Raw genomic sequence first — 24,452 nt, forward strand, 5'->3', positions numbered from 1 at the left:
CTCACTGAAGCCGTGAATTTTAAGTCTCAATCCCTGGCAAAAAGTAAAAAAGACTAGCAAGGGTGAAGCCGATCTCATGCAGCGATTCAACAGGATCGAACAAACTCGAGCTTCCAAAAGGGCAAAAAAAGAAAACAGCCTAGTCCGATCTAGCCAGGACTCGAACCTGGAACCTTTGCCACCGGAAAGCAACGCGCTGCCATTGCGCCACTAGACCAATAGTTGCTATGTGGATTTCTTATTTGGTACTATATGTGGCTTGTTCGATTATGCAACCCGTTCGATTTTCTTAAGCAGTAGCCGAATTTGCTAATCGGCCTCGGCTATCGTCATTCATTTTCCAAACCCGCGATTTCAAAGCAAACTTGAAGATTTGTGACAACTTACAACTGAACTGCCCACAATGTCGCTTTCTGTTGGAGCTTCTCTGCGCCCTGCGGCTTTCCGCTGCGTCGGTGCTGCGCGCATGCGATGCGCTTTTGGGACCACGGCGTTTCGAAGGAGCGAGAGCTCGACGCCGGGGGAGCTTGGGGTTGGAGAACTGCAGGGCGCATCGTTTCGCATTGAGCCTCTCCGGAGGGTTGGCGAGGATGCTTCGACTATGCGAGCGAGACTTTTATGTATGTGCTAAAGAAATCTACAATGTGTTTTCCACGTTCAACTGGCTAACCTCTTGTTTTAGACCAATCTCGGAAGCGCGGAACCCTCGAGTCGGATCTCTTACTGTCTACGTTTGCGTCACAGAACCTGCCCACCATGACACCTGAAGAACTACGACAGTACGACCTCTTCCTCGACGAGAACGACTGGGACATATACTACTGGGCGACGCAGCGGGAGCCGAATTCCACGACGAACCCATCCGTGACGGCGAGTCCGGCGAGTGCATCGGCGAGCGAAGGGTTTGAGGCGAGAAAGCAGGATGAGTTGCCTAAGAATCCGCCAAAGGGGGAGTGGGCGCAGACGGTGGGCAACTTTAAGCCTGCGTATAGGCCGGTGCCGCAGAGGTGGAAGGATAGTGAGATTTTGGAGAAGTTGAGGGCGCATGTGAGGAGGAAGAGTGTGAATGGGGGGGAGGGGACGGGGATGGCGTTTATGCCGCCTTTGGAGTCGTGATTTTGATATGAAGGGGTTGAGAAAGAAAGACAGAGAGAAAGTTGTGATGATTAAAAGGATTTTGGGTGGGAATGTTACGATAGGGTTTATGAGATGTGTATAACAGACAAGATTAAATGACTACGATTGTCGGGAATAGAATAAAGGATCGTGGATCTTGTATGATGAATTGATGGAGTCCGATTGACAGGCTACATGATACTTCGTGGACTTACACGGTTGCTTTGAAGAGAATATCTGGTGTGAGGTATTCTATCATCCCGAATGAACACCCCAAGTGAACATCTCGAATGACCTGAAGAAGAGCGGTTTTTTTTTTCTTCCATTTTAAGTGACCAATGAATAATTTACATAGAAGAAGGGGGTATATTCGTCTATACATGAAACTACAATCCTGCGTAGGAACTCTACGAAGGTGAATCTCTACTCCAGGGTGGTGTAGCTTAAGCTTTTTCGACTAGACAAGGAAATGGCCGACTGACTCATTGATAGGCTGAATCTTCATCCTGTGACTCAACAAACGGCTGTAACAGGCCTATTTTCGTCATGATACATGCCGCCACGTCGCGCTTGAGCATGGTGTCGGGAGGGAGGGTGTGATCCAGAAGGGGGTGGCTCTTTCACAGCATTCTTAACTCCTCCCGAGGCCTAGAGACGAAAGACTGAATAAATTTCCACTACCTAACACCCAGAATATAGAGAATTCACATTACACGCCCCCCCCCCCCTCCCCTTATCGACCAGGTGTGACTGCGGCTCAAGTGGATTCTTTCACAGCATTTTTAACTCCCCCCAAAGGCCTGGAGACAAAGTACACCAAGCCGACTGTCTATTGCCTAACGACCAGCATCCAGTGCTGCCTCACTCCACGTGAACTAGACAGAGGCAAGCGCTATTGAGTGGCTTTTGACTACTGGTCCTTTGTGTAATTTTTCGTGTAGCTTGTGAGCTACTCTAGTTTGATGCTCGATACAGAGCCCCTTTATTGGGAATGCGAAGCCAGAAGTTGATGCGATAAGAGCCAATGAACAAATAAATTACAGTCAAGAGAAGAATATAGCACAAGTGTTATGTCCTTTATCTCCAGGTGTGCACGGGCGATGTGAGTGGTGGAAGTTGCATGAAATCGGTGTAAGTCGGATGGATGGCTCTGCTGCAGCTTCAGCATCCGAGATATATATAAAAGTGGTAGCAAGTACCGTTGACATGATGTATAACAGTGGAGAGAAATTACTAGCTTGAACATGTATATTTGGAGGAGTAAGATCGATGCTGGAAGGGGTTTAGGACGTGCGTCTGGGAGTGAGTTGTGCATCTTGAACCCTTGTCTGATTAGCTGCGGGTGTTTGGGTTTCCTATCTTGGGCCGCTGAGAAAGAGATGGTGGAAGATCTCTAGTGGTGGGTATAAATAAACATGCCTTGGTTGGATACAGTTTGGATGTGAATATCGAGATATGACTTATATAGTATTGACCATCTCTTTAATATTGTATTTGTAGAAATAGAGAAATACACTGGGGACATACACACGTGTACATGTATGCAGTATGCAGAGAGACGCCCTGCATGCGGAGCGAGGCTACTCCTATCTTGCAGATAAAAGTCATCGTGTTATCACTTGTCGTTTAGGTGAGACGGGGGCCTTCACCGTCACCATCAGCCATGCATGACTCACCTCCCCAATCTGAAAGCGTTTCTTTAGGTGTGCGCAGGATGCGAACGTTTATTCGTTGGTCGATTATCTGGTGGCAATCCGGTGGTGTTGCGGGACGGCTACCCTGCAGTAATTGATGATGTATGTGTGGGATTTTGGGGGATCTATGGTCGATTCCACAGATCGGGAACGTTTGTTCAGATAGTTTATGATCTTGGCCATGGTGCATACCTAGGTATATTACATGTTGATGAGTAACCAGGCGCTGGTTATATGTTTATAGGCAGGTACAAGAGGAGAGTAAGATAATTGCCTTTGTTTTCATGAATCTTTATGTTTTACCAATGCGATGCGTTTCATTTCTCTACGTATCCCATCATGTTATAGATATGAATCGCTATAAAGTTGTCTCCAAATGGTAGTGTTGCTGGCAATAGTAACATGCTTCAAGTCTCTTTTATTGCAACATATTGTAACCATCTATTCATCCTATGTTCTCAATTGTAGTTAGACAATTTATGTGATAGCATGTTCAGCGCCTACTCTATACAACATGTAATTCCTACTTATAAAGAGATTCGATGAACAGTCCCGTCTTCCCACTTTCCGGCAATTGAAACACAATTACCGCACTCTGACTTGTGTACATGTAGTGTTAATAAACTGCTTCCCTATCGTCTGACGGCCATTGCTTGGTATCCAATCTTCGACCCTGGCTGTCAAATATTCTTGCAAAACTCAGCTCCGAAAAGTCACTCGAATATTGTCACCTGATTTAATTTGGATCCTAAGAGGAGGAGTAGGGAGATCTTCTTGGGGGGCTGCATCTTGTCTCTCGTCAGGGCGATCCGAACGACCTCCTTCACGTTTAGGGTTCAAATCCTGTCTTTCGTAAGAATGACTCGGGCGATTTGAACGACTTTGTCCACGTTGAGGGTAAAAGTCCTGTCCCTCCTGAGAACGACTCAGGCGGCCTTGTCTGTGTGTAGAATCTCGCCTCCTACGAGGGCTATCTGATCGATTTCGGTTAGGGACGGGATCTCGTCTTTCGCGAGAACGACTCAGGCGACGTTGTCTGGGGATAGGATCTTGTGTCTCGCGGGGGCGATCCGAGCGGCCTCTTCGTTCAGGGGTTGTTCGAGCACCCGAAGCCATTAGCTGTTCAACCGGCGTAGAACCTGTTGCAACTGAGCTTTCAGCAAGTAGAGAAATGAGCCTGAGCATTCCCATAACTGCATCATCGTCGCCGGGCATTTCTAATTTATAAGAGGTGTCTCTGAGATAGTGCCCTCTAATTTCTTCGATTTGCTTAAAGCCAAAAGCTCTTTCTTTATCGTTACGAAATAGTGCAACATGAGGAAACCCTAAAAGCCCATCCCGAAAGTTATGGTTAGTGAGTGCCGATAGATACGTGTCTGATGATACAGTCTTACTCTTGTTTTTATAATAATCCATAAGCTTGGACAGCAACTGGATTTGATGAGTTATAAAGATGCGTGCCACATCTCTTTCTTCGACATCCCATTTTTCATCCCGGCATAGTCGGCCCCGTGGTATTATAGGTGTAATGCAATCTGTCAACAGTTTGAAGTCGATATCGCGATCCTGAAACCAAGGGTCGCGTAAAAAATGCCGATAATCATAAAAAAACCTTTCGCCTTGATTGAGAGCTCCTGCGAGGACGTCAGAAAGAAGAGGCATTTTGTCTGGAAGGGTAATGTCTGCCTTGGACGATTGTCTGAGGGAGCAGGAGATAGACACTCCTCTCTCATTATGATTCAGTGTTATTGATACTAATTTATACAGGTTGTCTAAAAGGACTGCTGAAGACATCTGCCTGAACAAGAGATCGAAGGAATGAACAAAGAAGAAAAGCCGACTTACTGAACACTGTACGAAAGCCTTTGATAGGCTAATTTTGGGGTGTTCCTCTGAGTTTACTGTCAGTTTGTGAGAACGTCGTTTCAATGTTCTTCCTACACACCGATGCTATTGGGTGCATCTGCTTTGCCCCTTAAGCCTCAGCGGCTGTGCCAACAAAGAATTTGCACATGCGACGCTTGCGTGTTCTACCGCGCCTCAAACGATGATACCACTGAACAAGTATTGCACAGCTAATGACAAGCGCCGGTCTTTGTTCTGAGTGCGTTCATCAAAGCCAGTCTGCACTTGTGGCTGCCCTCTATGGCACACGTGCCAACTAAGTGACTTGCTCGCGCTCAACTTATACTGTAAACAAAGTAGGCTTGCTGGGAGTATGTGTAGAGTAAGCGAGTATACTGAACATATTTTCTTTGTTTCCAATATTTTACGTTACACTCGAAATATTGCCCCCTTCCCCCACATGGCAAGTGGAGGACAGAAAAACCGCGACCGAGAAGATTTCGAGCATCCGCGAGTTAAATCATACGCCTATAAAAGGAATTACTATTATATCTACATTTCCCTATTAGCTATTACCAAATCTATATTTTTTTTTAGTAACTGCTACTAAATTTATATTTTTTTAATAATAGCTAAGTTATATCGTGAAGTCCCGGTGTTGGTAGAACAGGCGTTCCTCTGCAAAAGCATTACTCGATGAGTTGATTAGGTGCATATATTGCTGAATATATGTAACTAGGTATTTATTTTGCGATCTTGCTTTTTCTGACCTCCGCTTGCATGGTTCACCATAATGAGCGGACTTGATCTTTCTCCAGATGACATACTGTTGAAGCATATTTTCGACGAAACATAGAAATCTTTCACATTTTCTCATAAATGGAACAAATGTGTATTCAAGAGGGATTTTGGAGTCACAAATGCGCTATGCGACTGGTTTTAACCTTGTCCTTATGGCGTATATGACCAGCATAGGTAGCTAATATCGAGACACTCGATTGAAAGGAACCGTTAGGATTGAGAAATGAAGCATTCAGGAATGCGCTGAAATAGTTCTAAAGCGTTATGAAAGTGTACGCTGAGTTCTTGTTCTTAAATGAAGTAGACAGCTGGACTTGATTTATATGTCCGTCATCCAGTTTTGACTACATGCAGCTATAGATACCAAACGAAGCTTGTGAGTGAAAATGCTCACAAAGCTTGAAGAGGAGAGATTACTAAACGTTCCGATCATCCTTTGTTTTATCTGTGAAATCGATAGAAAGCATATATGCCACGTCATATCATTTCCCAATAGGTGCTTGGCCCATCCCGATTAGACTTTTGTCAGCTGCGAGGCTGGCAGCTTGATCGCAGCTCTGCATCTCACGTCTCTAGTTGCTTCATGTATATTTATATAAAGGACTATTCACCAAGAGAATCCTTTAGCAAAACACGATTTAAAAACTGCATCTGCCTAATAAAACGCTAAAATTATCATGTCGGACTCTCAGAAACCAGCCTCTGATCCGCGATACCCAGATATCCGGCATGTCGCTGAGGCTCGCCGCCTTCGGTCGCAAGGCGCCCTCATCATAGATGCTCTTGGAGGCATTATATTATGCCCTCTAGACACTTCTCGCGCGGATTTGCGTATCCTAGATAGCGCGACTGCTGACGGGCACCTTTTGACCTTGATCCGGAAGCAGCTGGCACACCCAGAGAGTGCAGAGTTGATCGGCACAGATATTGCAGACTACCCGCCTCTCGACTTGCCTGAAAATATCACACTCGAAAAGCAAGACATTTTGAAACCGTGGCCGGAGAAATGGGAGGCGCATTTTGACTTTGTGCATCAACGAACGGGGCTCGCCGTTACGGGCGGAATGGAGCGGGCTGTTGAGACAGTACGACGGTTCATAGAGCTGGTCAAGCCTGGGGGCTGGATTCAGCTCGTAGATGGTACCTTGATTGATCACAAAATAGCAGAAGACGACAAGGCCTGGGTGAAGCTGTTCAAGGTGCTGTCACAATGCGTGACTCTTGTTGGGCTGGACACCTCATTGGGTGTATCGACGGCTGAGATCCTGAAGAGGGCTGGAGAGGGTTTGGTGCGCAATATAGGCGAAAAGCAGGGCGTTAGTCCTTTGGGAAAGGGTGCGTCTTCAAAAGAGCTTGAAGAGCTGGGATATGTGGAATTGAAAGGAATGCATAGCGGCTTCGTAACAATGCTGAAGGGAATGCCTGAAGACAAGAGGCCAACGGCCCTTGAACAAGTTGAAGGGCTTCTGCCGGAGGTATTGAGAGAGGCTCAAGCGGGAGAGTGCGAAATGAGATGGTACGCAGCATGGGGACAGAAGATTTAAAGCTGATAAGGTCGACTGAACCTAGACTCAATCAAATGCTATCTTATGTGGTTCCATGGATTTGATGGGAGATTTGTGACAAATTTATGTGACTGTTGCTGCCCTTCAACACCGAGAGGCGAATTTATTTGTCTCAAGTTAACTGGATAGCCTCGGCTGATCAACTCACAAACCATATCATGCATAGTATCGACGGCATCAACCAATCGGCTAAGACATGAAGTATAAGGCCGTTCAATATTTCGATCTCTTAGGATCTGTCTTATTGGGATTGCGAGATTGCTGTGAGCTCCGACTTCCACAACCATATCAATGTTGCCAATCATATTGTTGAATGCCTGGCTGAAGAGGACTGGGCCGGTCATATTGAGCCCAATGCTCAGGACTCAGGAGAACCGAAGGGGCTAGCTTGCTCTCCAGTAACTGGTGATATTATGGTAATATCACAGCCCGTTTGCTTTCTCGTTGAAGCCCCAAGGATAGGCCGAAGCTTTTCAATGTACTCCTTTTCCACATGCCTCATGTGATGAGAGTGATATGCCATCGGGGCCTTGAGCTTTCCCATGACTATGTCGTCGTTCTTCAAGTTATTAGCAACCTCGTCGAGAGTATCCAAAGCACCAGAATATGTAACGTGGAATGGGCTGTTGATGCAGGCTACGACCACTTGCCCACCTGATGTGTTTGTGCTCGCGATATACTTTTCAGCGACTGCCGAGCTTACTGCAGCTACAATCATGCCGCCCCGGAGAGAGTGTAACTTTTGCTCTTGGAAACATAGCTCACCGCGGAAATATGCGACGCCGAGAGCCTCTTTGAAGGACAGGATCTTGACTGCGTATGCGGCCGCGATCTCGCCGCTGGAGTGACTAGTCACAGCAGTAGGTACGATGCCCCACGACTCTAAAAGATCAACAAGACAGAGCTGTATCGCAACGCTGATGGGTTGACTGAGTGATATCTCGGCCACGCGGGTCGTGATCTTATCTCGCATAAGTTCCTCTGGAGATGTAAAGGGTCAGTGAACGAAAAGAATAAAGTTACTACTAGGATGCTCACCTTTCAATGACCACAAGGCTCCATATTCTCTCAAGATGTCATCTGCCTCGCGAATACGCTGGCCAAATATTGGATACCCCTCAATGAGCTCTCGACCCATCGCGTGCCACTGTGTATCTGGTCCGTTGAAAACAAAGCCGAGGTCCGGCAACTCAGGAGGTGTATTGGATGGCTTTCTCGTCGGGCTGAGCAAGCCAGCGGCTAACTCATCGATATTCCTGGCGCGAACTGCGGCTACCCAGCAATGTCTTGACCGTCTCTCGGCCAGAGTAAAAGCTAGGTCTTCCGGCTTTGGCCGCGACTTGACAATATGGTGAGCAAATCGATGCATCATGGTGTTGCATGCGGTGGAGTCTTTGGCGCTCAGCAAATATACGAGTGATCGATTGCTCGTGTTTCCGGTATCGTTCGAATGGCCGTTGATGTGGCTGAGGGAATTAATGCTGACACTTGGATCCCTGTTGGTTGAAGGTAGATCTAGGATGATATGACCATTGGTTCCGTCGTCATCAAAATTGTTGACCGAGACACGCAGTGGTCTATCTAGGGGCCAAGCCATTGCAACTGTTGGCACTTTTACATTTGGGCTCGCAATTTCGAAGTTGAGATTGGGAGGGATAACCCTATGCTTGAGGACAAAGACTGCTTTGATGAGAGCAGCGATGCCGCTGACAGGCCCGGTGTGGCCAAGGTTTGTATTCACAGAGCCGATAATGGCAGGGTCTGTTTCGTCACGGCTCTTGCCAAAGGTTCTGGCAATGGCTTCAGCCTCAATAGGCCCCCCAGGAACCGTTCCAGTGAAGTTGGCTTCTACATAGCCTGCGTCCTCCATCCTGTAGCCTGCACGTTTGTAACAGTCCCGGATAAGCTGAATTTGGGCGTCTACTGAAGGAGAAGTCATGGCTGTGGTCTTGCCATCTTGGTGCAATCCAGAGTCTCTAATAACTGCGTGGACTTGGTTGCCATCTCTCAATGCAGCATCAAGGGGATGGAGTATCAAGGCAGCAACTCCCTCCCCTCTACCGATGAAGTCGTCCTGGCCAAGGAATATGTTGGCTGCTCCAACGATCGACATGTCGCTTTCGCCGGAGCGAATACTTTGGCATCCTTGGTGGAAGGCAACAATGTAGGCAGAATCGCCTGTGTCTACGGATATACTGGGCCCTCGGAGATCGAAGAAATGCGATATACGGTTTGACAGCATTGCGGTGCCCGTTCCGAACAGAGAAGAAGGAGGAAGTATCTCTGCGTCCTTATTTTGTATCTCATGGTAGTCTTTGTTGAGGGTGCCCGTGTACATTGAAGTGTTTGTGCTTGCGAGTTTCTCAATGGGGATGCCGGCTTCGCAAAGCATCACAATGTCAATCAATATCTTGTAGATACTCTATGGAAGAGAAGACCAATACCTTCTTCGGTTGCCTCGTAGACTATTTCAAGCAGGAACCTTTCCTGCGGATCAAGAGCCTGATTTTGATGAATGGTAACGAGCTAGAGTTCCTTTCAGCGCTCGTCTTGTTTTCACGTCGAGTATCACCATATCAACTTACAGCAGCAGCATCAGACTTTAAGTTGAAAAAAGCAGCATCAAATAAGGAAATATCTTGTTTCATAAAGTATCCGCCCTTGACGCTACTTCCGCCAACTCTGCCTTTGTCTCTATGGTACAGCCCTCTAACGTCGAGGCGATCTTCTGGTATGGGCGTTTGTCCATCTCTTCCGGAGACGCAGAGTTCCCATAGCTTAGATGGATTGGTGACGTCTCCGCTGAAGCGGCATGTCATGCCTATGATGGCGATGGGTGCATGGGCGGTGTCTGTCATTGCGGCGAGAAAATATTGAGAGTTGAATCTCTATCTCAAGGCTTGTTGTCCGCTTTTCTCTCCTCCACTGCATTACCGGAGTTCTGCAATCACTCACTTCTGAACGAAGTTACCATGCTGATAATTCTAATGCAAGAGTCAGCCCTAATCAGAGTGCTGCATGCCAATCTTCCCCGCTCTACTCGTTTACGATGCTGTTCAGGCTGTCACCCGTCCTTTTCTTGGCCCACCCTCATTTTCCTAGTATGCTGTAGCCATTGGTGGTCCTTGTGAATCTTTCAAGTATTGTTACTATAAGCTCATATGACACGCCAAACAGACCACTTAACGACGCCAGTGCTATGAATGAACTCTGTTGTGCTATTGGGGATTTAAATTGAAGACCATGACTATTTAGCATGAGGCCTTACTGCCACCGCCGAGTAGTAGGCTAGATAATCGAGTAGCACACATCTTCTTACCTGTGCCCGTTTCTACTTAACGAACGCTCCAAAGCTGCCGCTTTCGAATCAAACTGTAGTTTAAGTCTGGACTCGGAAAAGCTCGTCATTATGCCGTCTATATCTTTGGGTACATTGATAATCTCATTAGTTTCGAAATATTGGGTGAAATTGAATGACCGTGTCGGACTCGTGATTAATATTTTGACCATTGCTCCTACACTCTCTGAAGAGAGAAATTTGTTAATTTCCTTCACCACTTCTTTAATGTCATCACGCAAATCTGCAACCTCGTAATAATTCGTGCCGTCAATAATGATGAAGATGGGCGTCGCTTGGGGAAGTGCTGCCACTAAGTATTGGAAAAGATGCCTTTGTCGGCGAGAGCTCCAATTCGGACTGGTTCTCTTCAGCTTCTCCATGAAGTCGTGTTCGAGGCAAGAAATATTGGGAAATTTCCACTGCGCCAGAAGTTGTATCAGAAGGCTTCTTAACAAGCCGCTCGTTTTTTGCTCTCGTGAATTTTTTGAGCCTGTGTCATGCATCTGAAGGCCACAGAAATGGCTCAAGATGATCGAGCCAGTCGAGTTTAAGCTCTGTGCGAGCATAGCACAGAAAAAGGACATTGGTGTAATCCGCTCCAAGGAACCATGGCCATTGACGAGAATTGTCTGTGATCCGGTTGACGTAAACCAATGAGCGATGTTCTTATTTGTCAATAGCCACTCGACACGGTTTTGCGCCTCCGTGCCCATGGACAGTCCAGCGTTCAATACTTTTTTGAGAACTGGTTTCTGAGCAGAGTATATAGCGACAGCATTAGGATCCAGTAGAAGCAACAGATTCTTCTGCGAGATTACTACTTCTGGCTTATGTTCTAAGCTTTGACTGGCCTGACTCATTATATGCTGCTCTATTGCAGAATGCCCTTTATTATTTGTCAGCTTGCTTTTAGCATATCTCAAGCATCACGTACATTTAGCTTGTTGCATCATTTCAAAAAGCAGTGTTTCTGCGGCTTTTTTAATCCAGGCCATGTTTTGTTCGACTTTATTGACCTGACCTGAAATTTGGGATACCTGCTTGCTGATACATAGTTTGATGATTTGATCTACACGAGTTGAAGATTTACCAACGTCTTTAATCCTCTCTTTAAGAGGATTGTACGAATTTTGCTGCAAGATGGGTTTCAGCCACTCAACTTGAACGGATGTCAATAGGTGATATGGCCAAAGTAGATGCAGAAGAATCTTACACGTATGGTCTTTCATTAGCCAGTACATGATGCTCTGGATAGCGGAAAGTATGTTGCAAAATAGCTCACTGCATGCATCCTGCAGCTGATCGTCGCTTTGGTACAGCTCCAAGTATTGACCAGTAATGCCTACTTTCTCAGGTAGCTGACCAATGAGTTCGAAGGCTTGCTCCCGAAATGTCTTGGAAGCCATGCACGCCTTTTACCATGATAAGCCACATTTTAGCAATGAATCCGAATGCTTAAGGAGATAACGATATGAAGTAAGAAATATCTTGAATGTACCTTGAGGATAAACTTGATTCCTCCGCAAATTACGGAGGAGAAATCCGAATCGGGAATGAAATCAACAAATGGCTCGACTAGGTTTGACTTGTCTGCGGCCTTTCTGAACCATTTGCGTACAACTTTCACACCCGTCGGGTTACTATATGTCTCTTTGGCATCTTGCAATGCATCAAAGACTTCTTTCCAGTTATGTGTTTCTAATATATTGGATCGCACTTCGGCAATCAAGTTGGGTTTGTCTTTAAAAAAAAAGTCCACGTAGCTTGCGGCTTTTTGTTTCCTCCATGATATGGTCATGCTCTTCATCCCAAGCTAATAGAATATTTGTGATTTCTTCTTTTTTCTTCTTCGTCTCAGTATTGGTCTCTCTTTAAAGGAATTAGATTTTATTGACAAATAAGGACTTGATTAAAAGCCTACTCAACCGAAGATAAAGGAATAATAGGTTGAGGTAAAAACTGTGACAAAAATTTCTCTAAGAGTTTAGGATCCATGGTTATTGATTCCGGTGTAAGAGATAATTCATGATCATCTGGGACTAATAGCTCGCGAGGCATATTGTGTAGGTTAAAGAAGTCTTTGTAAACACTACAGGATTTCATTTGAGGTTGCGCTTCAGATAGGGATCAATAGCAAGAGAGGATATGAAAAGAAGCTCTGAGTAATCATGCGTATTTATCAGAGTTATCACTGGTGAGAGAGCCGGTTATACAGATACGAATCCCTGCTCTAGTATTTAAATTAGGACACAAGCTCGATATACCGGAAATGTAAGATGGTTGTATTCGGTGACAAAGTGGAGTGAATCGAATCAATGAATAAGGGACACGTTATCGATGTAGCTACCGATAAGATTCTTGTGTTGCAATCTTGCAAGATGTAAACGTACTGATTGGGCTCTTCCATTGTTGGGGGCGAAGGATTAATATAATTTCATTCATGTAGACACCGAACCTCACCATGATTGGTCGTTGGAATTCAGCTGCGGCGGAATGGTAGAACTCGGGATAGTAGGAGAAATAAACGCCAACCCATACCACCTGACGACAACTCATCCGATTCGACTGACTCTAGAGAAGATGATGATGTGGCTGAAAAGGGCATTGAGTCAGATGAATCGAGCGATGGTAAGGGGAGAAGCAAAAGGCAGAATAGTGATGACACAGAGGATTCCGAGGGTGGCCAACAGGCTTCTCGGAGGTCTACGAGAGACACTGGAAAGAAGCGATCTCGTGACGGGGAAAGAGATGCGAGAACCAAGGGCCGATCAAAGAAGTCAACTTGATTGACGTCTCTATAAACCTGATGCACTACGGTTGCAGCGCTTGCAGAGGGCGGAAATGATGCATACATATGTAGTTACTATTACTGAGCTTCAACAGCGGTAATACATCTTTGAGATAAGAAATACATATAAATGTTGGATGAGAACTTGAAGTTTAATGAACAGACAACACAGCATTGACAGCCTCTGGGCAATGAAAATACGAGGCTTACTAGGACGATTTGGCGCCGATCTGCAGATCTCCGCATCTTGGGTTTCAAGAGACACATAAGCATAAGCATACGCAATCAGTGGCCAATGTGCACCCAATTCGTATATCGGTGAATGATGAGGGGATACTATAGAGTATACTGGTTGCTTTTCTTGAACCCAAGGGATATAAAACCTCCATAGAGATACCTGAGTCGTAGCAGAGGTAGAATGACTGGTACATTAATGGATTCACCATTAGCTCCAATACACTGGGCTAAAGAGTCATTGGTACGGGGATAGCAGAGGACGTGACGCCTTTTCGCCTTGTACCGAGTACTGTGCGGCTCTGTATTACGACGACAAGCCCATGACGAACGTGGGGAAGAGAGGCACGAGACACCGAGAACAGAACAGCCACTCCCTCAGACCCTCCATCCTTTTCATCCTTTTTTTCCCCTTCGTCTTTTCTTTTTCCGCACTCTCAACCCACTGATCTTTTCCTCCGGCTTAGCAGATTTGACGACTGACAGCAACCCGCAATATCCCCTGGGGACTCGTGTCTCATTTCTTACAGCGACCAAAAGCCCACTGAAAATAATCCCGCTCTACCGCTACCGGGCCATCAGCGCAGGCGGATCTCTCCAGTCCAGGTGCAGTGCAGCCCGCTCGGAGGTTTTCTGTTGGCGCAAACCGGGCCTGGTGTCGTCATCGAGCCAACTCCAGATCCACTTGGCAACATTGCGATAAAGCGACTCTCGCCTCTGCGTGAGCGTTTCTTGTTTGATCTCCCTTTTGTCTGGCATCATGACCTGGGAACTCAACCGCCGACGGTTTGTCCGTGCCGTCAACAGCAAATTCATCTATGGACGTTTGGTACGTGTGCGCAGGCGGAACATGTTTTACCCTTCGAACCCATCCACCCATCCCTTGTGCTACCTACCTGCCATCTACTCAATCAACATGGATGAATAAATAAATCTGGCTGGTTTACTCTTTTACTAACAGACTCTTGCAATCACCAACAGCCTCTACTCCACACCATCATCCTCCTCATCGAAATGGCCCTCGTTGCCCGGCTGACGGCACGATTCAATTCGTACTACAATGAACGACCACGTACGTCCCCACGATCCAACACCCCGCGAGTTCATCTTCATCAGCATCCCCAATGCAGCGGCTGACCAATTGCACGCATAGTCTTGACCATGATGGTCACCAATTCGATCCTTGGTGGTATCGCCGATACCGTCGCGCAAACCATCACCTCTGTGCGTGAACGGGCGCTCAGGAAGCCAGGCGGCGTCACCAAGGACGATACCTTTGCCGTTGAGATCCACGAGCTGGACGAAAAGAATCCCTTCTACGATCGCGAACTTATTCCCGATTCTAAGAGCCTACCTCCGCCGTTTGACTTTGAGCGACTTACACGGTTCATGGCTTACGGCTTTTGCATGGCTCCTGTCCAGTTTAGATGGTTCAAGCTGCTCGAAAGGCTCTTCCCCATCACCAAAGGAAGCGCATTTGTGCCGGCTATGAAGCGAGTCGCCTTTGATCAGCTTATCTTTGCGCCATTCGGTGTGGGCGTCTTTTTCACGGCCATGACCATTGCTGAGGGAGGCGGCCGCCGTGCGGTTACCCATAAGCTGCGAGACATGTACATCCCTACGCTCAAGGCCAATTACGTCGTGTGGCCTGCGGTGCAGGTTATCAACTTTCGCTTGATGCCGGTGCAATTCCAACTGGTGAGTGGCCACTTGCACATATTATTCTGATGATGAATGAAAACTAATGCAGGGTGTTAGCCGTTTGTGTCGACTGTTGGTATTGCCTGGACCGCCTATCTCTCCCTGACCAATGCATCCGATTGAAGAGAGACCGAGAAGAGACGTACCACTTAACCACTGTAACGCAACATCTGTGATATATGAACAGCACTACAGGGTCGTATGTTGAGAAAAAGGAGGATAACAGTGGAAACATGCTAACTTGAGAAATCGGTCTGGAGTCCTTGAACCTGGGTTTGGCATCATTGGACGAAAACAGATGGAAGGATTGCTCAAGAGCAAGGTTACAATGAGATTCAGGATGGGCTTTTATGCTGCACCCAAGAGGCGGCATGCAAGGCACCGGCGTTTGGAGTTCCAACCATGTACTTTGGTTATATCATGTTGCTGTCATGTTGGAAACGCGATGGCTCGGGAAGAGTTGGCTCAATCGTTTTGTACAACAGCTGAGAATACGAAGCCAGATATGCAATGATATACATTATACACGGATTTGCATTTTGGCCACCAGCAGCTCAGTGCTCCTTGATGTACACCTTGATGGATGGCGTAACTCTAGCATGTGAATATACCGCATTTGGGACACTGAATCTACGAATGTAAGTAAACTGACATTAGTATGAGGAGCTGCTGCCGGTCATGATTGAGCTCGATGAAATGATAATATGGCCTGATGGAAATGCAATCCTGCAGCACATCAATTGAGCGCGCATATGCAGGTGACAATGGCGGCACGTTTGCGCGTGATTTTTGCCGTCGAATGAAGCTCACGTCACTCTGGCGTGGTTGAGCTGGAACAGTTGGGTGGATGGATTGGATGCACTGCATGAGCATAGAGGCTGGATGGTGCTGAGATTGTGGAATGGATGCTGAAGGGCCCCCACCACAGCTCCCTGTAAACTGATCAATCGATTGCTGTAATCTATTGCTCTCGGAACCCCACCTCTCCCCCTCCATCTGCCTATCGCAGCTTGATTGCTTGTGCGTGCTTTTTCTTTTTCTTTAGCATATCTGCTGGATTGATTGCCAGAGCAAACTCTCTTCTTCTCTTGCTTCTTCACCACGATTTCCCTAGCAGCGCGACTCCTGTTTCGCTCTACTCGCCAATTTCCCGCCAAAATGTCTCTCTCCAGCAAGCTGTCCATCACTGACGTCGACGTCAAGGGCAAGAGGGTCCTGATCCGGGTGAGTCCGAATTGCCCCGCCATTGATTGCATGGAGGGGTTTTGCTGCACCCGATTGAATGGGAGCTGCTATTGCTAGCATGGGCGTCAAAGCTTTGCTAGAGGGGAGAAAGCCGTTTGGAGATGCCGCAATTGCCATGTATGAATCTGGGCAAATGGCAGAAGATGCTGTAATATATGAAGCTCTGATCTGTACTTGACTAACACGCTGTGTTATCGCGGTTTTACAGGTCGACTTCAACGTCCCCCTCGACGAGAACAAGAAGATCACCAACAACCAGCGCATTGTCGGTGCTATCCCTACCATCAAGCACGCTCTCGACAATGGCGCCAAGTCCGTCATCCTGATGTCCCACCTTGGACGCCCCAATGGTGCCGTCAACGCAAAGTACTCCCTCCAGCCCGTTGTTCCCGAGCTCGAGCGCCTCCTGGGCAAGTCCGTCACCTTTGCCCCTGACTGCGTCGGCCCCGAGGTCGAGGCCATCGTCAACGGTGCCGACAACGGTGCCGTCATCCTGCTGGAGAACCTCCGATTCCACATTGAGGAGGAGGGCAGCGCCAAGGACAAGGAGGGCAACAAGACCAAGGCTGACAAGGCCAAGGTTGAGGAGTTCCGCAAGGGCCTGACCGCTCTGGGTGACATCTACGTCAGTAAGTACACACTGTTCAACACGATGGTGATCTATGGCCTTTGACATGTGGCTAATCTCACACGATCACTAGATGATGCTTTCGGCACTGCCCACCGTGCTCACTCTTCCATGGTCGGCGTTGACCTGCCCCAGAAGGCCGCCGGTTTCCTCATGAAGAAGGAGCTCGACTACTTTGCCAAGGCTCTCGAGTCCCCCCAGCGACCTTTCCTCGCCATCCTCGGCGGTGCCAAGGTCTCTGACAAGATCCAGCTCATCGACAACCTCCTTGACAAGGTCAACACCCTCGTCATCTGCGGTGGCATGGCCTTCACCTTCAAGAAGGTCCTCAACAACGTCCCCATTGGCACTTCCCTCTTCGACGAGGCTGGCGCCAAGACCGTTCCCCAGCTGGTCGAGAAGGCCAAGAACAAGAACGTCAAGCTGGTCCTGCCCGTCGACTACATCACTGCCGACAAGTTCGACAAGGATGCCAACACCGGCACCGCCACTGACGAGTCTGGTATCCCCGACGGCTGGATGGGCCTTGACTGCGGCGAGGAGTCCATTAAGCTGTATAAGGAGGCTATCGCCGAGGCCAAGACCATCCTGTGGAACGGCCCTGCCGGTGTCTTCGAGTTTGAGAAGTTCGCCAAGGGTACCAAGGCCACTCTCGATGCTGCTGTCGAGGGCTGCAAGAACGGCAAGATTGTCATCATCGGTGGTGGTGATACCGCCACTGTTGCTGCCAAGTACGGCGTTGAGGACCAGCTGAGCCACGTGTCCACCGGTGGTGGTGCCAGCTTGGAGCTGTTGGAGGGCAAGGAGCTTCCCGGTGTTACTGCTCTGTCTAGTAAGTAAATGACACACACTATTATGGATAAAAAGCGCGAAGAGCAAGTTGATGACGGGAGGGAATTGGCATCAAAAGGTCGGACCGGAGCATCCCGTCTCTAACGAAGAAAATCATATATACCAGAGTAGCCTCAAGGAAAAGAAAACATCGTTAATAGCATGCTAAGCCAGCATTTTCCATCTATGATATTGTGATTGGATGCATATACACGCGTGATTCACGTTTGTTGGAGCAAGTGCCACATGGAATGGACCGAGTAATGTCTTTTTTTTTGTTCTTTGGATTAGAAGACCCAATCTATATGCCTAGCGTTCCATATATGCCCATGACGCGATTTGGTTCGCCCGATCGATGTCCTCGTACGTCTCCCGCTTCTCGGTTTCACCTCCGCTTGGCCGCCTCAACCTTTTTCAGCTCTTCCCTATGAAAAGAAACACGTCAGGATCCGTGTGCCCATAAGGAGTATAACGAGAAAACAAAGAAGGTGGCAAAGTATAAAAAAAAAGGAAAAAAAGAGAAGACATTATATGTATCAACATGTATGTATATGTATCCATCTCAAACAAGACATTAAGCGGGCTTAAGCCCATGATGATTGTACCAGGTAACAACAAATAGAGCAGCGGTGACAAACAAACAACAGTGAGAAAAAGGAGAAAGAAAAGGCAATCAACGCTCAACGAAAGCGGCGACGGGGACGAAAGTCGAGCGACAGCGCTGTGAGAAGCAAGGTAGAAACTAGGAGAGAGCCAACCACCCACTTGAGCTGATTCGAAAAGTCATCGCTTGTGTCGTCGTCGTCCCAGCTCTCCTCCCACAGGTGCTTGGTTTCGCCGTTGCGCTGGGCGGCTTCGGTTTGGTCGGCGGGCCAGTCTGTTGTGTATAAGAGATGGGTTTGATTAGATTGAGTTTCTTTTATGAGTATTGATTGATTGATGCGGTTGTTGCTTTGTTATTGTGGGAGGAGGAGAGAGAAGACAAGAGAGTGGCTGGGAAGGGAAAGGGAGAGGAGGGATGGATGGATTAGTAAGTACCGTCGATGGGAAAGTCTTCGAATTCGTCGTCCTCGCCTAGGGCAAGGTGCTTCTGTTCGGGCTTCTGCTGCTCGTTTGAGGTGGACTGTTCAGGCTCGGCGACCTTGGGCTCTGTGGTGGTTGATGCCATGGTGGGAGGGTGATGATGCGGCGAGCTCTCAGCCTAGCGCTGGGATTGGAGATGCGCTTTGAGAGAGGGGGGGATGATGATGATGCTTGACCGTGAAGGGGTGGACAAAGCTGGAGATGACGATGGCGGTGATGATGCGAGCTTCGAGTGTATTGACGCGGCACACGAGGCGGAGGGACGATGGTTGGGTCGCGGTGTTTGTTGTTGCAAGGATTGGCAATGGCTCAGCTTGGTGATGTCGACTTGCGTGACGAATAGCTGCGGTTTCCTAGGAGAAGCAGCCCAGCCATAATGGAGCCTTGTCTTGTTCCAGTAAGAGTAAGGCGGCCCGGTGCGGAAGAACGCTGCGTCCGGGGGGGCATTCGATTGATAGCGCCTTAAATGAGCTGGTGTCTGCTATGAGCTGGTCCCTGCACTGCAAAGCCGTCCGTCCACTGTCCAATTGGTGCCAGGGAGTGCCGGAGGTGCCTGAGCGCTTACCGTTTTTGCCCTTTTCGGGGCGACAGGCGCCAGCGGACTTTGTACAGCGCCATCGTGGGGCGGCTTAGGGGTCTGATTTGAGCAGAGAACAGAATACACAGCAGATGTAGTTGAGTGGCAATATTTCCCATTGGGTCGAAATGAATAGGGACTAAGTTGATCTTTTTTGTTTTGCTACTTGTTACGGATGCAGCGGTAAATGCATTTTCCCTTCCATTGTTTAATTAATCCTTTCTTTCGTCGTAAGCGGGCAACGTCATGGAATAGTGCGGTGCGGTAGAGCACTCCGGATTCCGTGCCCGAAACCCAAGTTAGCACTTTAATGTATGAAGAGCCCATGTATACAGTGGAAAAAAACAAAATTAGCCTCGCAGTTTGTAGACTTTGTCCGGCATCAATGACATCGGCCATCTGGGCTTAACGGACTAGTCCGCGTTTGCTCCGAAATGCCGCAAAAGAAACGCGGCAAGTTCTCGGCCTGAGCGCTTTACCGACCGCGGAGGGACAGGAATTGATGGAGATACATGGAAGAGAGATGGGTAATAAAGCACCGAATTCTGGAATAAGGCAAATCGATTAAATACCTGGGACCTGCACCGAGTAAGCCCTGCGGACCCTTGGATTTTCGGGTCTCCACGGCTGGAAACTTGAATCCTTTAAACACTCTCAATTGGTTTTAATCTCTCTTTCTTCTTTCTCACGTGTGAACTTCTTTTTGTTCCTTCTTCAGCGTCTTGAAATAGAATAGAGGCAATCTTTTTTTCGAGTCACTCTCTTACTGTCCATTGGGCATTGCTCTATGGAACATCGGCCAGCAAATCGAAAGCGAACTGACTGAACTTGGGTCTGGCGAGGGGGTGCTTGCATGGCATAAGCGTCGTTTTTTTCCTCTTATTTTTTTTCCGGCGTCTTTATGCGGGCTTGTTAGTCGACGCAATTGTGCCCTATCACCTGTCACTCGCTCTCTCGTGGCCTCGTTACCGAGTATTTAGCTGAGCCACCATCCCTACATATTGGAAGGGTACCCGACAGAGCAGGCCAGGCGGGAGGATTTGCCTACGAATCCTTGCTGTGCGAATCTCAGCACTCAGCCTCACTCTCTCTTATCTGATATTCATACGGTCCTATCTCTCTTCCTCCGGCTGTCTCACCGCTACCGTCATCTTCACACTAACATCACCACGAATTCATTGCCGCCATGAGTCGTCTGGGTGGGTGGTTTCGCTCAGGCGGAAACTCCAAAAATGGCTCCGACACAAGCCTGTCGCCTATCGACAGCATCGCCAAGGAAAAGGAGAACCTGGTGGAGGCGATGAATTGGGTCGAGCTCATCATGAACGACGACATCGACGGCGCCTGGGAAAAGCTGCAGCTGGGCGACTCTGCCTTCCACGAGATGGGGTCCTCGGTGGCCTTTTTTATGCGCTCCGTCCTGGGCTTTGAGAAGCAGGTCATGACCGAGGCGACGGCGAGGCTCAACGAGTGCGAGAACCGGGCCTGGGCCGATCTCAAGCGGGCGCAGAAGCACGGGGCTGCTTACAATAGCAGTCAGCTCTATCCGCCTGGCACCGAGTACGAACTGATTATTGCTGAGACGCAGCTGATGGGGGCCGTTGTTGGTGTGCTGCACGAGAGCTTGGTAGAGGCCATGAGGAGTTTTTATAAGCTGCGAAAGGCGTTTCTGACATTGGATGCCATTGTTGCGTCCGAGGCAAAGATCTTTGGCAAGACGGCCACCCCGGGCTCGTCTCGGATGTCATTGGAAGGGAGCAGCTCGACTTCGACTTCGACTGGCGATACATCCTCGACGGAATCGTCTGCGAGCACGCTCAGCAGTAGTGACCTTGAAGCTTCTGCGGACAGCAGCAGGAGCCCGTCCGGACAGCAGACTCCCAGCGATCAGGCTGACACTGATTCAACGGCCCAGCAGCTGGAAAAGCTGAACCTTGGCAAGCTGGAGGATACATCCAAGCTGAGTCTGCGATCTAAAGACTCTGATGTGAGCTCGGATGTGGAGTTGGACAACCCCGTTGACAAGTTTATCCATTCTGGAGCCAACATGTGCTTTGGAGTTCTCCTGCTTATCCTTAGTCTCATCCCTCCGGCATTCTCACGCATCCTCTCCATTGTTGGGTTCCACGGAGATCGTTCACGAGCCGTCAAGATGCTGTGGAAGTCAGCGGCCCATTCCAACATCAATGGTGCCGTTGCGGGCATGATGTTACTGGCATACTACAATGGCCTGCTGGGAGCTGCAGATATTTTGCCAGCCCAGCAAGATTACGATGCTGATGCCGAGGCCGTTGGGCCGCCCATCGAAAAGTGCGAGAAGCTTCTCGCCGAGATGAGAGCACGGTATCCCGACTCACGGTTATGGCGCGTGGACGAGGCGAGAATGCTTGCCAACGAGCGCAAGCTTACGGAAGCTCTGGACCTGCTCAAGACGGGCAAGGAGTCGAAAATGAAGCAGGTTGCCGCCTTGAACAACTTTGAGCTGTCACTCAACTGCATGTTTTCTTACGACTGGGAGTTGATGCGCAGCTCATTCCTGAAATGTCTCGAGGTGAACGATTGGAGCCCTTCAATGTACTATTACATGGCCGGCTGCGCATCTTTAGAGTTGTACCGAAATGCCGTCCACTCCAGCGACAAGGACGAGGCCAGGCGACAGAAGAACAAGACCGAGGAATACTACCGCAAGGCCCCGACCGTGATTGGCAAGAAGCGACTGATGGCACGCCAACTACCCCTGGAAACGTTTTTGCAGCGCAAGATTCAGAAGTGGGAGGACCGGGCCAAGGCTCTGGGCATTGACTTGGCTGATGCTATCGGCTCCAGCCCGGCGCTCGAGATGTGCTATGTGTGGAACGGACAGAAGCGCATGGGCACGGAGCAATTGGAGAAGGGACTGGACTATTTGAACTGGGACAGATGCACGGCAAACAAGGAAGATGTCGCCAAGATTCAGGCTGAAAAGGACGAGATGGCTGTCTGGGCTGTGAGCAGGGCGTCGCTACTACGAGGCGCGGAGAAGCTGGATGAGGCGAGGGCACTGCTGAACGAGAAGGTTGTTGACCTTGATCGGTAAGTTGAGCTCTCTCACATATGTAAAGAGAAAGAAGGAAAGAACTAACAATAGTGGACGCAGATCTGTCTTCAAAGGCGCGTCTAAAGACGATTACGTCCTGCCCGCAGCCATTTACGAACTGGGCGCTATCGCTTGGGCTGAGTGCTGCAATCCTCCCGAGGGCGAGGAAAAGGAAGTCCTGGAGTACAGACAAAAGAAGATGCAGGAGTGCGAGGAGCAAATCAACAAGGTCAAAGTCTGGGAGGCGTACACCCTGGATGCCAGGATCGGCATGAGGGCGACGAGCGGATTGGAGACGCTGGCTTGGTTCAAGAAGAAATATGGCTGGTGAAGACTGGGAATTTAAACATTGGTAGGGATAACATGGGTTGGATAAATCTGGATAAATGGACTTTTCTAGATGAGGTGATATTATTTTTTTCTTTTATCACCTGGGTTGGTTGTTGGGAAATGCATACACATACGGACGGCTATCATGGCGTTTTTATGTCCCTGGGTGAGTGTTATAACTTACTCTAGAGGGACAAATGTTCAAGAGGAGGACAATTTAATGCAAGGCTAAGAGGCTGCATTGATATATAGCTGGTATTAGACGCGGCGTTTTATTTTAAATTGGGGTCACCCAAATCTCTTTGTCCATGACTTGATCTTTACCTTCCATTTCCTCATCCCCTTCAAGATTATCCTCTGCCTCGACCTCAAGGCTCTCTTTGACAATATCAAAACTATTCGAAGCAGCGATATCTTCAGGTGCCTGAGATTGTTGGTTTGGCGTCAAGTCGAGGTCAGTGTATTCCCCCAGTGTAGATGACCATTTCTCATAGTTCTTCTCTAGTTTAGCAATAATGAGATTTCTGATCAGCATGTGCGCCTCTTCTGGTCGTTCCCTTCGCGGGATGGAAAGAAGCATGCAGCCAAAAATTAGACAAGCTTCAATGGCTTCTTTGTAGGGCCTGAAGTCGCTATCCCGAAGCTCATTATCGCTAATCCGAAGAAGTAGCTTACGTAGTTTGGGTTTGTCGAGGCCCTCAGCACCCTCATAAGCCAGACTGCGCCCCAGGTGAAGCTCTAGAAGGATCTGAGCTAGTGCTAACCACATTGGATAACAAAACTTCTCGTCCTCTTCTTGTCTTTTCTGAATCCGGTTCTCTTTGTCTCCAATATCTAGACTGAATTGGATGTAAGGGCTGTGGCGAGAGTGTACTGTCATCGAGGTAGAGGTTTCAGTAGCTGGGAAGCCGATGTCCTCGGTCTTCCAGTTGAGCGGCCTCCATGGTCCGTCGAACAGATGGAACAAAGACTTAGCTAGATTGAGACCAAGAAGATACCTGTCACCAAATGAGTAATATTTGCTATTATCTGTGTCGACTTTTGGAACTTTTGGAAATGTGTGCTTATCCAGTAAGTCGCGGAGGGAGACGGACGTATTGGCCCCAGGAAAGGAGAAACTGTGCCGTTCGTGTTCATAGCGGAAGGCCTGGTAGTTGAATACCACCTGGAGGGGATATTGATAGTAGAGATGTGCTGTAATCATGGTACAAAGGTCCTTGGCCCCGTAGTCTTCATCCTCGTAAGAGAGCTGTCTGATATCGCTTTCTAGTCAGCTATTGCTAAGAAGGGCTGTGGCCTGCCCAAAATTGCTTGGGGTAGAGGCATAAGACAGTGCCTTACCTATCAACTTTGAAAAAAGCCTCTTGCCATTGCTCTGGCGACTGCGGTGGCTCAGGAGAGTAGGGAGATAAAAATAGATTAAAACAGGGGGGTGTGTGTTTCCATCGGTTGACTTGATTCCCTCAAAACTCGTGGCTTGCAACATGATCGCCTGGAGATACCCACTGGTTCTTCGGCTTGTGTCCAAGTGCTCGTACAAGTAGGTTAAATACTGCCGGATTTTGTCTGAATGATCAGTACTATGAGCACGGCTCGAC

General features: G+C 48.3%; 10 protein-coding genes and 1 non-coding gene across 11 annotated transcripts; 5 read left to right on the top strand and 6 right to left on the bottom strand.

The window, feature by feature from the left end:
* Positions 1-145: 145 nt before the first annotated feature.
* On the bottom strand, positions 146-217 carry M431DRAFT_t133. Its single transcript has one exon. It is a non-coding gene; the product is annotated as a tRNA-Arg (tRNA).
* A 249-nt stretch (positions 218-466) lies between these two features.
* On the top strand, positions 467-1,116 carry M431DRAFT_90578 (hypothetical protein; the record flags this gene model as incomplete). The annotated part of the gene is made up of 2 exons (XM_024924162.1): positions 467-620; positions 683-1,116. The coding sequence occupies 2 exons, from the start codon at positions 467-469 to the stop codon at positions 1,114-1,116; spliced, it is 588 nt and encodes a 195-aa protein (XP_024772602.1).
* A 2,137-nt stretch (positions 1,117-3,253) lies between these two features.
* On the bottom strand, positions 3,254-4,472 carry M431DRAFT_557497 (hypothetical protein; the record flags this gene model as incomplete). Its single annotated transcript, XM_024921476.1, has 1 exon — positions 3,254-4,472. One exon carries the CDS (start codon positions 4,470-4,472, stop codon positions 3,510-3,512), a length of 963 nt encoding a protein of 320 aa, XP_024772603.1. The 3' UTR covers positions 3,254-3,509.
* Positions 4,473-6,133: 1,661 nt separating this feature from the next.
* M431DRAFT_120275 (hypothetical protein) lies at positions 6,134-7,095 on the top strand (the record flags this gene model as incomplete). Its single annotated transcript, XM_024912091.1, has 1 exon — positions 6,134-7,095. One exon carries the CDS (start codon positions 6,134-6,136, stop codon positions 6,998-7,000), a length of 867 nt encoding a protein of 288 aa, XP_024772604.1. The 3' UTR covers positions 7,001-7,095.
* Positions 7,096-7,235: 140 nt separating this feature from the next.
* M431DRAFT_18390 (hypothetical protein) lies at positions 7,236-9,885 on the bottom strand. Its single transcript, XM_024913159.1, has 4 exons — positions 9,607-9,885; positions 9,466-9,547; positions 8,060-9,400; positions 7,236-8,002 (listed from the first exon to the last, which is right to left on the bottom strand). Exons 1-4 carry the CDS (start codon positions 9,877-9,879, stop codon positions 7,380-7,382), a joined length of 2,319 nt encoding a protein of 772 aa, XP_024772605.1. The 5' UTR covers positions 9,880-9,885; the 3' UTR covers positions 7,236-7,379.
* A 339-nt stretch (positions 9,886-10,224) lies between these two features.
* On the bottom strand, positions 10,225-12,475 carry M431DRAFT_510200 (hypothetical protein). The gene is made up of 5 exons (XM_024919423.1): positions 12,283-12,475; positions 11,860-12,230; positions 11,575-11,773; positions 11,296-11,520; positions 10,225-11,247 (listed from the first exon to the last, which is right to left on the bottom strand). Exons 2-5 carry the CDS (start codon positions 12,157-12,159, stop codon positions 10,337-10,339), a joined length of 1,635 nt encoding a protein of 544 aa, XP_024772606.1. The 5' UTR covers positions 12,160-12,230; positions 12,283-12,475; the 3' UTR covers positions 10,225-10,336.
* A 1,513-nt stretch (positions 12,476-13,988) lies between these two features.
* Positions 13,989-15,321, top strand: M431DRAFT_475473 (hypothetical protein). The gene is made up of 4 exons (XM_024915458.1): positions 13,989-14,212; positions 14,365-14,455; positions 14,537-15,081; positions 15,142-15,321. Exons 1-4 carry the CDS (start codon positions 14,144-14,146, stop codon positions 15,205-15,207), a joined length of 771 nt encoding a protein of 256 aa, XP_024772607.1. The 5' UTR covers positions 13,989-14,143; the 3' UTR covers positions 15,208-15,321.
* Positions 15,322-16,215: 894 nt separating this feature from the next.
* Positions 16,216-18,208, top strand: M431DRAFT_510202 (hypothetical protein). Its single transcript, XM_024919424.1, has 3 exons — positions 16,216-16,308; positions 16,538-16,958; positions 17,031-18,208. The coding sequence occupies exons 1-3, from the start codon at positions 16,243-16,245 to the stop codon at positions 17,795-17,797; spliced, it is 1,254 nt and encodes a 417-aa protein (XP_024772608.1). The 5' UTR covers positions 16,216-16,242; the 3' UTR covers positions 17,798-18,208.
* A 225-nt stretch (positions 18,209-18,433) lies between these two features.
* Positions 18,434-19,244, bottom strand: M431DRAFT_510204 (hypothetical protein). Its single transcript, XM_024919425.1, has 2 exons — positions 18,827-19,244; positions 18,434-18,665 (listed from the first exon to the last, which is right to left on the bottom strand). Exons 1-2 carry the CDS (start codon positions 18,954-18,956, stop codon positions 18,469-18,471), a joined length of 327 nt encoding a protein of 108 aa, XP_024772609.1. The 5' UTR covers positions 18,957-19,244; the 3' UTR covers positions 18,434-18,468.
* A 1,390-nt stretch (positions 19,245-20,634) lies between these two features.
* On the top strand, positions 20,635-22,855 carry M431DRAFT_90100 (hypothetical protein; the record flags this gene model as incomplete). Its single annotated transcript, XM_024924109.1, has 2 exons — positions 20,635-22,520; positions 22,585-22,855. 2 exons carry the CDS (start codon positions 20,635-20,637, stop codon positions 22,853-22,855), a joined length of 2,157 nt encoding a protein of 718 aa, XP_024772610.1.
* A 276-nt stretch (positions 22,856-23,131) lies between these two features.
* On the bottom strand, positions 23,132-24,058 carry M431DRAFT_7417 (hypothetical protein; the record flags this gene model as incomplete). The annotated part of the gene is made up of 1 exon (XM_024922201.1): positions 23,132-24,058. The coding sequence occupies one exon, from the start codon at positions 24,056-24,058 to the stop codon at positions 23,132-23,134; it is 927 nt and encodes a 308-aa protein (XP_024772611.1).
* Between the last annotated feature and the right edge of the window lie 394 nt (positions 24,059-24,452).

This window comes from Trichoderma harzianum, assembly GCF_003025095.1.
Source record: "Trichoderma harzianum CBS 226.95 unplaced genomic scaffold M431scaffold_9, whole genome shotgun sequence".
NCBI lineage: Eukaryota > Fungi > Ascomycota > Sordariomycetes > Hypocreales > Hypocreaceae > Trichoderma > Trichoderma harzianum.